Below are 15,240 nucleotides of genomic sequence, written 5' to 3' on the forward strand. Positions count from 1 at the left end.
AGCCCATGGATTTCAGGTCCACAGACTTAGAGGGGCAATTGTACATATTTGTCTTGTTTTCCTCTACAGAGAATTTATGCCCACATTGAAAAAAATGTTTGCGGTGCTCCTTTGTCTGGAGTTGCAGTTCATTGTACAATATAGAGAGGATATAGGGAGTGAAATAATGTTTTCCAAAAGTCTTAGCTGTTGACTATTGAAAGAGGCTTTAACAAACTGTGCATATTTTCATGGATACTGTCATAAATGCCATGTGCACTGGTGGTAAATGTGCACATGTGAGAAAAAAACATGGTCACTTTTTTTCTAAAGTTGCAATTCTTAGATTTACACAGGGTTGATAACATTACTGACTTTGTTGATCCCTGTCCTGTTTGAGTTACTTCCTGAATCCTATGTGGATTTTTCCCCTCCCCCCCCCCCACCTCAAAACTATCAGAGATGCCCACAGCTGGAAATAGCATGTAGTGGCTGATGTTTGAATGTGCACCTCCTATGCATGTTTTGGCATGGCTTGCTTGTTTGAGCCATCTTGGTTTGTTAAAATTACTTTTGCTACAACCACAGATAGCCTTGTTTTTTCTTGCTTTTAATTTGTATCCTGTCATGTCATACAGAGTTCAAGCAAATCAGGAATGTTGAGCAGGTCCTCGCTCAGATGGGAGGGCAGGACTAGATTACAATGTGTTTTAATGACAACAATAGAATAGCTGCCCTTTTTCCTCCTAACAAACCATCAAGGAAGCTGACAGCAGGTCAAGCTGTGTTTCAGCAGGTTTTCATCCCGTTGAATCCTCTCCCTCAGGTTCTAGTTGAGATTGGCAAATTCAGGTGTTTACTGAAGGTCTATGTTCTTACAATCCTGTTCAGAGTTGGAAGAATGTGCTTCCAAACTGGTAAGGGATGTAAATTCTTTTCTTTTTATTTGGGAATGGATCTATCAAGAGATTAGAGAGGGTTAGGCTTTCACTCTGTTGTCTTCTTCTGTGACAAGTTCATACTGATGTGGCAAGTGATGCTTGGATGAGAGAGAATAGTAAGCTAGAGAAAAAAAAGAAAGTATGACAATATGATGATGGGGGAGGCTCATTGTGGGTTTTGGTCTTCCACTTCCAAGAGTCGTGATGATCAGGTTCTCTTCCATTAGGCATTTTGTCCCAATTTGGGGGGCAAAGGAAACCAAAATGGTTTAACTATCAGAATGCCGGTACTGTATTGATAGAATGTGATGGCAAGGTATTTCTGATGTCTGCAGTTTGTCTGTACCTTCTTTTGTTCATCAGGGTGGTCTGTAATGTGTCCCATTTCTCTCTACTCCAACCCAGATCAAGGACCATCACTGCAATCAGAGCCAATTGCTCCCAGCCCCAACACGGCCACACCTGTCCCACCCACACAGTGAGAAGCTATGAGCTGCTCTTCATCATGTCTCCAGGATGAGCCCTCACCATTTTGGAAGGCTACAGAGAACCCCAAATCGTGTTAAACATGGATTCTGTTTGGGTGGGTTTTTAAAAGGGTTCAAAATGACGATCCGAAGGAGAAGAGGATTTGGCTCTCTCGACTCCCCCCATGTGTCTTTGCCCCATCCCATCTCCCCAATGCTTTTTTGGTATCCAGTTGTACCAAGACTTTTTATTTAAAGGTGTTTCTAATTGGTGGGGGCGGGGGGCAAGAATCTATATCCAAACAGCCACTGCTATTTATAGAGGGCTTTGATTTTAAACCTGGTTGAAATGGGAGTTTGACTCCCCCCTTGTATGTGTCCGTCTTGCTCTTTTTTAAAAACAATAAAGAAATATTACAATAAATGTATTACAATAAATGTTTCCCATCTACCAGATAGAAAAATCTGCATTTTTTTGGGAGGGAGGTGATAGGTTACAGAGAACAGGTTCATATTCATACTGATGCTTATTCAAAGAAAATAATGATGTGCACATAGTTTGAGAGAAGGAGAGAGATTCAAAGCACCAAACTTTGTTTTCAGGGGCAGTTTGTTCAGTAATCTGAAATTTTTTTAACCTGCATAAATATTTTAGATATATTTTTTAAACCTGTTAAATATTTGAATAGTTTAAATTGAATTAACTTATAAAAGAGGGCTGTGTCTTTTACAAAAAGAGAACCAATACTCTCTTTCAGTAGTGGACAACTAGCTGCAACATTTATATTTTAGTCGCTCTGTGCTTCCCCATAAATTAGTAAGGATGGGTAGCAGTCAGAGCAGCATTTGCCTACCTGACAGTTGTTGCAGTCATGACGGAGAGGATTTACAGAGCTGGTGCTCTTTCAAAGCCCTTTTATTTCCAAGTAGGTACAAGCAGAATGTATACATTATCTGTATAGCCACGCTGGGGAAGCAAGGTAGATAAAATAACCTGAGTGAAAGCGCGTTCATGGAAAGCCCAGCCATTCTTTTCTGTATGATTGCTGCTATATTTATTCAGCCTTCTGGGCAATACCAGAAAGGGAGTAAAATGTTTCTCTTTGAGATATTACTACCTGTTGTTGTGTGCCTTCAAGTTGTTCCGACCTATAGCAATCCTAAAGCAACACTATCATCAGGTTTTCTTGATAATATTTGTTCAGAGGAGGTTTGCCATTGCCTTCCCCTGAAGCTGAGGGCATTTGACTTGCCCAAACTGGGCTTAATGGCTGACCAGGGGATCGAACCCTGATCTCCAGAGTCATGATCCAACACTAAAAGCACTATGTCATGCTGGTTTTCATTACTGTCTGTGGCCTACTTCTTTTTGAAAGCCAACCCTTTCCTTCCAACCTTTGAAATCAGAATCCCTCAAGAAAGAATACTTCGAAGGAGGAGTATAAGGACATCACAGAGTTTTCTTTCCATGGGGAAGGGTTCATCCATACTTGTTAATATCTCTTGCCTCTCCAAATAAAGCAGGAATTAAGTGATTTTTTAAAATCTTTGTTGCATCTGTTGACCGCATCTTTCCCTGCCCACAATTCCTACCTTTTTTGTCTAATCCATCTAAACAATTTTGCTGCTGTTGTGAAGAATTATATTTAGCTCTTGGGTAATGTACAAGCAAGTCTTTTTAAAATAGGCTCAAATGATGGATTTCTGCTTTTTTATAGCAGGAAGCTTATAGCAAAAACTCAAAAGACAAAAGTACAGAACATACTACATTTTAATAAAGGTAGATTGACAAAGGTTAAGTGAATTGCAAGGTGAAGATTTTGAAGCATTTTCTGGTGGGGAAGAAAGGTATGCATACGTGGATTAACCTCTTCTGCTACGAAAGGCAAGGGACCATGTGATAGACGTTGGAGTTGTTTTGCTTGGATTTCTAGCCCCTCCTTTCACTTTACCTGTACCCAGGAAAGATCATATCCGTGCTCTTCTGCTTCTCTTGTCTGTTTCTCAACCTCTTCTCCTTGGCATCTCACTTTCTTTCTTACAAACTCTTTGCCTTGTTTATCCTTGTTTTGTGACAAATGCCCTTTACTTTAAAAAATGTAGAAAGATAGAAGTTTAAGAACTGGATGAGGGCAAACATATTAAAGCTTAATCCAGACAAGATAGAGGTGGTAGTTGAAAGACAGGTCTGGGAATAGGGATTCAACCTGTATTAGATGGGGTAACACTCCCCCTGAAAACACAAGCTCTCAGTTTTGGGGTGCTTCTGAATCCAAGCTCTGAATCTAGAGGCCAAGGTTTGAGTCGTGACCAGGAGTGCTTTTGCACAGTTAAACTGCATCTGTTTTGTTGACGCTATACAACAGATGTGCTTTTCGAACCATCTTCATCGGGAAGAGAACTGAAGCATGGCAGCATCATGCAGTAAGGCAGGGAGAAAGCTGCTACTCTACGGCCCTGTTTCCCTTTCTTTTCTTTGAGGAGGGAACAAGCTTGTTTTCTGCTGCTCCAGAGACTAGGACCCTGTTGGTGCTGCTAGACCTCTCAGCGGCATTCGATACAGTAGACCATGATATCCTTCTGGAACGCCTGAGAGAGTTAGGAATTGGAGGCACTGCGTTGCAGTGGTTCTGTTCCGCTCCTTTCTCTCGGGCAGGTTCCAGAGGGTGATGCTCGGGGAAGTCGCTCTTCAAAAACAGAGCTTAATTGCAGTGTCCCTCAAGGCACCATCCTGTCCCTGATACTATTCAACATCTGTATGAAGCCACTGGGAGAAATCATCCATGGATATGGGGCTGGGTGTTATCAGTATGCCGATGACACCCAAATATATTTCTCCATGTCCCGGTCATCAGCGACAACAACAGATGGCATCTCTCCCCTCAACCAGTGTCTTCAGGCAGTAATGGATTGGATGAGGGAAAACAAGCTCAAGATGAATCCAGATAAAACGGAGGTACTTACGGTAGGGGCCCCCAAACCAGGTATTGGGCTGCACCCTCCCTAGAGGGGCTCACTCTCTCCTCAAAGGACTGTGTTCGCAGTCTGGGGGTGCTTCTCGACCCGTCGCTTCAGATGAGGAATCAGGTGAATGTGACGGTCAAGAGCGCCTGTTATCAGCTTTGGCTGATACACCAGCTGCGCCCTTTCCTGGAACAGAGTGACCTCGAAACTAGTACATGCGCTGGTAACCTCAAGACTTGATTTTTGCAATGCGCTCTACATGGGGCTATCCTTGTGCCTAGTCCAGTTGGTACAGAATATGGCAGCCAGGTTGGTCACAGGAACAGCAAGGAGTGACCATATAACACCCATACTGAAGTCACTCCACTGGCTGCCTATCAGTTTCCGGGCACAGTACAAGGTGTTGGTTATCACCTTTAAAGCCCTACATGGCTTGGGCCCAACCTATCTAAGGGATCGCCTGCTTCTATACAATCTGCCCCGTACCCTCAGGTCCTCTGGGAGGAATTTACTACAACCCTTAAAGACCAGGTTGACGGCGACCTCCCAGAGGACATTTTCTGCAACCGCTCCCAATTTATGGAATGGCCTGCCAGACGAGATCCGTCAAATTAACAATCTAGAGAGCTTTAAAAAAGCCATTAAGACGAGACTTCACATCCAGTGAACTCTGCCCATGATGATTTTTTTTATTAGTTGGTTTTTAATCTTAAACTATTTAATCTTGTTTTAAGGGGGGGTACTGTGTATATATGGTTGTATTTTAACTTGTACGCCGCTTTGATTGCTTGGCAATTTTATTTATTATTATTATTTATTTAAGACTCAGAGCAATGGATGCAAGCCCCAGGAAAAGAGATTCCACCTTAACATTAGGAGGAACTTCCTGACAGTAAGGGCTGTTCGACAGTGGAACATGCTCCTTCTTCAGAGTGTAGTGGAGTCTCCTTCCTTAGAGGTCTTTAAACAGAGGCTGAATGGACATCTGTTTGGGATACTTTGATTTAGATTTCCTGCATGGCAGGGGATTGGCCTGGATGGCCCTTGAGGTTTCTTCCAACTCTATGATTCTTGTGCAATAAGGCAGATTATGTATAGCATCCTTTAGTACTTTAGCCACAAAAATATTTTACCTCTACTGCAGGATTGAGGAGTGTGGGGTCCACCAGATGTTTTTGGGACTGCAACTCCACATTACTCCTAGCCAACATAGTCAAATGAATGTGATTATGGGGACTGCAGTCCAACATCTGCAGAACGTCATTTATAATATCTTGGCCAAGAGTTTTTTTTTTAATGTGCCATTGGATGTGAAATTGCTACCACAAATTATGCAATTGAGTTTCCTGCATTTGGGGAAATTGCAGGGGCCAGTACACCCAGAGTGCAATGGATGAGCCTCACCCTGGGAAAACCACCTTCATGATCATGGTATCTTCCCTGCCAGGTAAGTTTAATATGCACTTGGAAGAGAGGACAGTAGATGCCCTCCTCCAGCAGATGTTGTCATGGGAGTTTCTTGGCATCTTTCTTCAGAGGGGGTTTGTCATTGCTGTCCTTAAGCTGAGAGTGTGTGACTTGCCCAGGACCCCTCAGTGGGTTCTTTAGACCCAACAATAACACTTGTTTACTGTGCTTCCTGCAATGGGCTTGTGCAAATGCCTCTGAGATTTCTTAGCTATTAGTGATACCCCACTTTGGCCCCATTCCCACTGGGTGATAAAGAGACAAATCTTGCTGCAAGTCAGACTTGGAGCGGGTTCCCAAGTCGTATTCATATCACATCCATCGTTCCCATTACAAAAGGAAGGAAATGGACTCGGTTTTTCTTGACCCATCTTCTCATTCCCACTGATATTTCTCTGTTGTATTTTGACACTGACTTTTTTGTTCCCTGTTCCTATTGCCTGTCTGGAACCGGTTTTTTTCTTTTTAAGCTGTAGATCAAGCGCTTAGGGGATTAGGTGTCACAGTGACATCAGTTGCTTCAATGCATTTTGATGCGAGCTATTTTTGTTCCCCGTTCTCATTTGCTTTTCAAACCTGTTTTTCTGTTTTTGTTTTGTTTTGTTTTGTTTTTTGCGGTCAATGGATTGCCGAAGTGCCTGAGAACTCTGGTGGCTAGGCGCCGTTGTGATTGCCGCCCAGATGGTGGAGCACTGAGGCGCTTAGGTGCTCAGTAAAAACAGAAAAAGGAAAACAAAGAAATAATAGTTATAAAAAGGGTGTGCAGTGGGTCTCCTCACACATCAATCTATGTGGAGCGGGGGGGTTGACAGGGGGGTGTCATGCGCTTACTGCGTTTAGAGGCCAATGGAGCAATTTGCAGTGATCGGACACCCAACAGCGCCTAGGCGATCGAAAGCTTAATTTAAAAAAAAAATTTATAGGTTTTTGTGGCTTTTTGAGGCTATGTAGCCATGTTCTAGCAGAGTTTCTTTCTGACGTTTCGCCAACATCTGTGGCTGGCATCTCATTTCTCTGAAGAAACTCTGCTAGAACATGGCCACATAGCCCGAAAAACCCACAAAAAACTATAGATGCCGGCCATGAAAGCCTTCCACTTTACAAAAATAAATTTGTCTACACATGCGATCGCCTTGCCCTGCTTCCCACTCCACCGGGGGAATGCCTACACGAACGGGAGGAAACGGCACCAAGAATGCAGGAAAGAGAACAAAGCTGGTGCCACCTTCAGGTCAGCCCCTTGAACATTGCTCCTCCCCCAATTCGGACACCCACCGTTTCCATTAGTTTGTCCCAAATCCAACATGGCAGCTGCAATATATATATGCTGGAAAAGTGCAGTCGGGATAACCCGGGTTATGCACCACTGATTCAGGTTTTTGCTGGAGAAATCGATCAAAGTTGGATCAAACACTAATTCAAATGGGAACTATTTTCCTTAAACAAGGATCGAGTGGAAGTTCAAATGGGACAATGTCCCTATAATTTGATTCTTGATTCGCTTTATAGCCCAGTGGGAATGGGGCCTTAGAGTTCTATTTAATATGGATAAAAGCTGTACCAGCCTCATGGGGCACAGTGGGATCTAACACATAACCCTGGGATATAATTTAATAACTTTTAAAACTTCCTTTTAACAACTTGATTACATTTCTGTTTACATATCATGATGTCTAAAACTATTCAGGCTGAGAAAGGAATTCAGATCTTTTTTTTTCCATCATAGTGGAAGAAGACATCACAAAGAAATTGTGTTGAGCTTGAAACTGACTTCTCAGTTGTTTTGCCATGTCTGGAATTGAGATGAAATTCATTTAGTAGAATTCATTTCATTTACATTACAGTTGTTGTTTCCTAGGTGTGGGTACATTACAGTTATAGCTTCCTAGGTGTGGGTTGGGAATGGCAACTGGCCCTCCATTTGGTTTCCTATTTGTGTGCTTCCAGGAGGTGATGTGTCTTTTTTTGTTTGTTTACAATCAGGCGGGTTCACATTTGAACTGACTAGACCTCACTGCTGTCGCAAACACTGAAAACCCATCTTGCCCCAATGAACACTTCAAGGAAGGCTTCTTGCTATTGCTGTTTTAATGAGGAACCCTCTGTTTAAAAGGATTAGCGTGAAGCCTTCGGACATTGGAATCTGCAATTGTTTCCTCTCCTAGTTACTCAGTCCCTTCCAAATTGGTCATGACTAACAGAGATCTGACCTCTATCAGGGATTCAAGCTCTCAGAAGGATTCAAGCTCTAAATCCACTTCCAAAAGGAGACATGCTGACGAAAGGGAGGCCTCTCTTCAGGCTAAGAAGCCTCATACCAAGTCATCAGATGGTGACCAGACTGTCACCGGAGACTGCCCCAGTTCTCCTATACTCAGGAGGGTTTCCTTGGTACCAACTGATACCGAGAAGTGTTGTGCTTATTACTCTCGTCATGTTTTGGCCTCGGTTTCGGCCTCCTGTGCATCTCAAGCAACTTCCATCAAAGACCTCACGATCCATCAGGTCTCTAAACCTAATGATGACTCTGACAAGTTGGACTTGCCTATCTTGATGCCCCATGGGGACCTGTCTCGGATTCGTCATTCTCCCACCCTGGTTCTGAATGTTGAGGTTCACCATCGGGAGCCTCTCTATTAAGAGGAAGAAAGGGCAGATTACTTCTACGACAGTGAGGCAGACAGATATTACATGTCTGTCAACCATGAAACCATCCGCCGTTGTTTTGGCTCCTGCAAGTCTTTCACCATGCCCTCAGCCACCACAGCCGCTTCTTCTTCGGTCACAACCTTGCTCACAAAGGCAGTGGCTTCCACTCAAACTTGATTGCCCAGAGACAGGTCGCGATCTGAGGTCGTGCTTCCCCATGACAAATCACAATCGGACCACAATGACTCTCATCATGGTGACTCCCATACGTCCCATGCCGGTTCAGTCTCCTTGGATGAGGAGGCTACACGCTCCCCACAAGAACTTTACCGGCTGGGTTCTTCGTCTCCCTCAGATGATGTCAGCTCCTTTGTTGCAGGTGTTAAAGATGGGCAATGCCCTCAATTTACAGGTCACCCACTTTGATGAGGACGCCACTGATCTGATTGAGAAGTGCGTCCATAGTAAGGTCCCGATGCTGGCCTCGATACCGTTGTTTTCTTCCCTGGAACAGATAGCCAAACGTTCATGGGACACACCAGCCTCCATTTCACCCATGGCCAGGACGATCGGATCCTTGTACAGGATCTCCCCATCCCAGTCTTCTTGGCTCTTTGCTCATCCAAAACAAAATTTGACCATTGTTGAGGGGTTGCAGCACTCATTTATACCAAAGACCTCCACCTCCCCGACAGACCAAGAAGCTAAAAAGATCGACGGTCTGGCCAAGAAGGTCTATGCTTCTTCTGTTCTGGGACTGAAGGTGGCTAATTATAATACTTGTATGGGGGCTTATGTTCAGCATCTGATGGAGCAGATCTGCCTCATCATCCCTGAGGTACCTGACAAGAGACGTGCTCTCCTTACTGAGCAGCGAGATGAGGCTCATTCCATTGGAGGTTGGTTGTTAACTTCGGCTCGCCATGCCACTGACTGTTCTGCCAAATCCATGGCGGCTGTCATTGCCCTGAGGAGACATTCCTGACTTTGCACATCAGACTTGAACCCAAATGCTAAGGCCACCATTGAAGACATGCTGTTTGACAACGCCTGCAGTATCCCTACACCTCTTGTCTCTTCTGCCTGGGTGAAGGGCACAATGTCTAATCCTGTGCCTTTTGTAAAGCCATGACTTCCCAGGCCAGAAAAAATAGGAAGTGAAGCAAACAGTCAATTTGAAACAAAAGAGTGAGACACAAAATGAATGTTACAATCCAAATGCACTTTGGTTCATAGGTTTATTGTTGTACAATAAATACAACTTGTTTAAACCTTACAATTGCTGTCATGACACTCTCTCCTCCACTGACCGAAGCTTGTCAGTCTAACCCATTTGTGTGATTTGCAGAGACCACGAAGAAGGAGGACAGGTTGCTTACCTGTAACAGTATTTCTTTGAGTGATCCTCTGTGAATTCACATAAATTCTACCCATACTCCCCTCAGTGTCCAGCTCATTTGCTAACACTTCCTGTCTCTATTACGCGGTGAAATTTTCGGAACTGAGAAAGAGCAGGAACACTAGGGGCTTTATATAGGGTGGGCAGGGCTACCGCCAAAATGTTTAAAAAGTTGCAAAACCTAGTGATTCCAGAAGGTTCCGAGCATCACTGCACAGGCACAGAAGAACTCATTTATGTGATTCGCAGATGACCACTCAAAGAAATACTGTTAGCAACCTGTCGATAGATAGATAGACAGACAGACAGACAGACAGACAGACAGACAGTATATAATCTGTACAATTGGATAGTAAACTGGCATTTATTATTTAATTATACACACACACACACACCTTGTTGTCCTCTGGGGTTTGGTTCCAGGATGTCCCATGGGTAACAAAATCCATGGATGCTCAAGTCCTATTAAATATAATGGCAGAGCAAAATGGTGTCTCTTATATAAAAATGGAAAATCAAGGTTTGCTATTTGGAATTTATACTTTTGAGGAATATTTTCAAGCCATGTATGTTTGAATCCATGTATAAAAAATCTTTGGATAAGGAGAGTCGACTATACACACACACACACACACACACACACACGGAAAGAGATGGCTTTCACTTCTCTCTTCCCCATGCTACTTATTTTCAGGAAACAGAAGACTGAGCCATGGATGATGACATCCGTAGAGAGGAGAAGGAGGAACTTTGCCCTCTGTCCGCTTTGGCCAGGTACTCTGAGGGAGGGATGGCTATTGTGGCACTTCACTCACCCTGGAGAAATGGAAGAAGCACTCTCTTCCACAGTCTATGGGCTTCCATAGGATGCCCTTGTGGTACCGTCAATGGGCTGTCTGGAGCATCATTCTGGCCCATTGGTGGACAGAAGGTGTCACATTTCATGGCTTTTTCCTGCCCTCATTTTAGACTTATGGAGGCGCAAGTGGCCTGCTCTAAGAAGGGTGCCTCTCAGAGGTTTGGCATGGAGAAGATTCGTTTTAAGCCGGTAAGGAAAGAGTCTTGTAGACCCACAGAGGGATCTCATCTTTTGCCCTCCTGTACCCACTGCAGAGTGCCCAATGGTGTCCTGAGAAGGGACCATGATTTGTCAGGCAGTGAAGGATCCTGGCCTTCTCCTTTTCCAGCATGTTTGAACCTCCTGACCAGTAGGAATCCCAAAATGTCTTCCGTTATGAGCATGACAAAGAGGCCCATTGAACAGGGTGGCCATGACACCTTCCAGGACACGTCCTACATTTCAACCTCCTGACCAAAAAGAGAGCGTGCAAATGGAGCCTCTTCCATCATAACAAATAAAGCCATAATAAAGTCAATGCGCACCCAAGCAAATAAACTTGCTCGGCACTTTTCAAGGCTTTTCACATACAGCAGATGACAGTTACCTAATTTCTCCCCTCTTCCCCCCCCCCCCCCAGAAAAAGAAGGCTCTGCATCATCTTTACAAGAAGTTCTGCCATCTGGACCCTTCAATGGCCGAGAAAGTTGCAGACACTGTGGCCCAAGGGCATTTGTAACTCATCTTGGACCATTATTTAGAATCATCTGTAAGGTAGGCGGGTTGCCTCTTATTCTCCCACGCATCCCTGGGGCCTTGAGCCTATTTTCCCTCTCTGGGGCTGGAAGTCCAGTAAGGATGCGACTACCCTCTTCTTCCCTGTTTCTCTTAACAGCGTCTTTTATAAGCTCATGCATGGCATCCTCTCCTCATCCTATTGTGACCTGGAGCATGCCCTGTTCTTCCTCTTGGACAAGGTGAATGAATGCTTTTGGTTGGTTCAGCAGAAAGAGGATTTGTGAGCATTACCCAGAAGGGGTCTTTTCAGATGACCCTCACATGGCTGCTCCACACGTAGAAAATTCAAAGGATTTCCATCTATGCCTTGTCTTTGGGAGTTGGGGAAAAGGGCCAGGTGACCCTTCCTCTTTCTCAGTTGTCTGCAATCTCCTTCTCAACTCAGGAGGGGGCAATCAAAGCCATTGGACTGATCATAACAGACATCGATGATGACAAGATGCTGAAGCTCTATATGCCATTCATCTCTAACACCTTGTTGTAAGCCATGGTCATGTATGAATCCATTCTCCATTATGAGACCTGCAAGAAGTTCAAAGACTGCATGTCACTAGAGTAAGTTGTGTTACAAGGAGAGGCTGGAGGAGAAATGGTCAGTGGAGTTTCTAGTCTGCTGGATGGGGCTAGAATTGAAGGAATGCGTATCCCTCTACTGAACAAACAGTACCCCTCTACTGAACTAGGTTCCTGCCTGACATACAACATATATCACAATCCCTCCATCCCAAAATAAAGGGAGAATGGGATTATTCACAGCTTTTCTGGGGAAACAATAGAGGAAGTCTGTATCTGTTGGAGAATATCCATTTACAACCAGTGGGCTTCAAATGGGAAGTCAAAAACATCTCTGCTTTCTCTGTTCTCTTTCAGGAAGACGATCCCATCCCTGCCGCATAGGGTTGCCATAATTCCCTCCCACAAAACTGGGACAAAGTGTAGGAAAAATGTAGGACATGATGTAGCACAAAATGTAGGATAATATGTAGAACAAATTGTAGGACGCTCAAGAAATATGGAGGAGAAAATAAAAGACAATGTAAATTTCAGGCAGCCAGCTAGGCCCCAAGGAGGGAGGCCCCCACAGCAAGGCCTCTCCTCCACCACCACTTCCCGTGTGGCACAGAGCCTCAGGCAGCTGGCTGGCCCCAGCACGGCTCCACTGCCACTGGAGGAGAGGCCTTGCCATGGAGGCCTTGCTCCTCGGGGCCCAGTCAACTGGCTGAGGCTCTGACCTGTGCAGCAGGCAGCTATGGAGGCCCCCGCCCTGAGCCCCATCAAAGCCCAGCGAGGCCTAGTGAGGCAGCTAGATCTCGCATGCCACTGCTGCCATGCTTTTAGCGCAGCAGGAGATAATGATTGAGGAGGAGGCAGAGGAGGGAGCTGGGACTGGCTCTAAATCCTGGCCGGGACATTCAAAATGGTGAAAAACAGTGAATGTCCCAGCAGAATCCGGGATATGATGGAAGGACCATCAGCTCCTGAAAGGGAATATTATTATTATTATTATTACTATTATTATTATTATGCTTTATTTATATAGTGCTGTAGATTTGCACAGCGCTGTACATACAAACAATAAAATAGATAAGAGTAAACCTGTCCATGGTGTACAGTCTAAGAAATAATAGCATAATACATATAAATAATACATAGCAATACAGTAAGGGGTTCAATAAAACAGGCAACAAGATATGTAAGCCTTAATACCTTGCTGAGGGAAGCCACCAAAAGACTCCTGCAAGTCCCTTTTTGGAATCTTTAGGAATCTTTAGGATCAGTAGAAGCTTCTCCCAGGACCATTCAACTGGGCAAACAGGATGGCAGCCCAACAATGCTCCAGTCTCAGGTGGCAATGTCCTTTGCCCTACTACTACTACTACTACTGTGACGACGACTAGTACCATCAGGCTGGCCTGCAGAGAGCCTCAGGAAGCAGCTCCCTAGTGCTGTGTCCAAAGCCCTTCTGGTGCTGGAGAGCAGAGGAGGAGGCCTGGAAGTGGCAGAGGCAGTAGTGGGGCAGAGACCTGTCCTCCTCTTGCTCCTCTTCCCTGCCCATTGGACCCCTTGGCACCAGGGACTGGTATGGGGATGGAGGAAGGGGACAGAGTGGAAGGGGAGGAGGCGCAGGAGCCCCTGCTGCCAAGGGAAGGGGGTGTGTGCCCTTGGGGCCTCAATTATCGAGGATAGAGCTGAAGGCGTTTGAGGAGATGGGTGCCCTCACCACCCAACCTTCAAATGAAAGTGTGGCAAATCTCCCTCTATTACTATCAGGCTGGCCTCCAGAGTGTGTCAGGAACCAGCTCCCAAAATGGCCAACCTCGTATGGTTCAGGAGAGGTCCCTAGGGCACCCAAAAAGATGGCACCCTGAAACTAGAACCCCAAAAAGGTGGCACCTATGAGAAGACCCAGAATAAACTGGGGATGGCAGTGATCCATTTAGTATTAGTTATTATTATTAAGCTATTATTAGTAATATTAGTATTTATTAGTAGTAATATATTATTATTACTATTAATCTTTTATTATTATTAAGCTATTGTTATTATTAGTATTTATTTATAGTAATAGTAATGTTTTTATTATTAATCTATTAGTATTTATTAATTATTATTATTATTATTATTATTATTTATCTTTTATTAATATTGTATTGGAATTGTATTTTTGTATTTCTATTACTGTAATTATTAATGTTTAGAATGTATCATTGCTAGCCTTTTTTGTTAATCCTATCTATTCTTTGTTATTTCTTTGTATTTACTTTATTGTATAATAATTAATAATAATGTATAATGAGTTTTTTGTTCTTCTAAGCTGTAAATCTAAATAAATAAATCTGTTTTCCATCTTTACACTTGGGTGTCTTTTTGGGGGGAAGAGAAGGAGAGTAGTCCATGAATAGACAGTCGCCCCTCGGGTCTCACAGAGGATCCGTTTACCCCCCCCCCCCCCATGAGCTCTGAGCGTCGTGGATATTCAAGCCTCATTCAAATGAATGGGGCACATCCTGTGGCCGTGCCACACATTCATTGGGGCCTCTAGAATGACCCCAATTTCCCCCTAGAATGATGGTGGGGTCTCTTTCTCTGAGAGATGTCTCCAAAACAAAGCTGGGCAGCTCCTTCCTTGCTGGGACTGCTTTAGCGGCTGGAGATTTTGCATGATTGGGAAGGGCCTTAGGGACCATGGATAGTTCCTCTAATGGACTGAATAGCATTCAGTACAATGGCTAGCACTATTAATTGACTAATTGACTGGGGTGGCATTCAAGACTATAAAAATCTAAACTCCATTTTCAGCAGCAGTAAAATTAAACTCCTCTTGGCAATCAGGACCCTGAATCAAAATCTCCAAAGTGGAGCAACTATGCCCCTGTTTGGAGACAGTGCAAAAAGGGGACACAGTGCATCCCTCTCCAAAGAAACCCCAGTTTTTACTAGTCCATTCCAGGGATTTTCATTGTTGCAGAGCCTCCTTTTGCCTTCCTGTTCAGTGCCAGGCTTTCCAAGGGTCTGGTTCCCTTTTTTTGCAAATCTGAGGAGGGATGGAGGGCTTGGGAAGGATCTATTTAATAATAGGATTTATTTATATACCGGCCAATCACTGGGAATCCGGGCGGTTTACAAGAGAGGGGATAATAGATGGTTCCCTGCCCTCAGGCTTACAATATAAAAAGACACGACACAAAAGGAGAAGGGAATGGGGAGGGGGGGGAGGGGATCAGGTCCAGCATTCTT

At 44.3% G+C, this 15,240-nt stretch overlaps 1 protein-coding gene and 1 pseudogene across 6 annotated transcripts in view; one reads left to right on the forward strand and one right to left on the reverse strand.

The window, feature by feature from the left end:
- SMARCC2 (SWI/SNF related, matrix associated, actin dependent regulator of chromatin subfamily c member 2) overlaps positions 1–1,838 on the forward strand; it is a 43,388-nt gene extending 41,550 nt beyond the window's left edge. For all 6 annotated transcript variants that reach the window (XM_042450010.1, XM_042450011.1, XM_042450012.1 and 3 more), the window contains one exon: positions 1,326–1,838. In XM_042450010.1, coding sequence (XP_042305944.1) covers positions 1,326–1,402 — 77 coding nt within the window. In that variant the 3' untranslated portion in view covers positions 1,403–1,838. The remainder of the gene's footprint in view (positions 1–1,325) is intronic.
- Positions 1,839–5,663: 3,825 nt separating this feature from the next.
- On the reverse strand, positions 5,664–5,806 carry LOC121924478 (annotated as a pseudogene).
- Between the last annotated feature and the right edge of the window lie 9,434 nt (positions 5,807–15,240).

The sequence above is a fragment of the Sceloporus undulatus genome, chromosome 2 (genome assembly GCF_019175285.1).
Source record: "Sceloporus undulatus isolate JIND9_A2432 ecotype Alabama chromosome 2, SceUnd_v1.1, whole genome shotgun sequence".
NCBI classification, from domain to species: Eukaryota; Metazoa; Chordata; class Lepidosauria; order Squamata; family Phrynosomatidae; genus Sceloporus; species Sceloporus undulatus.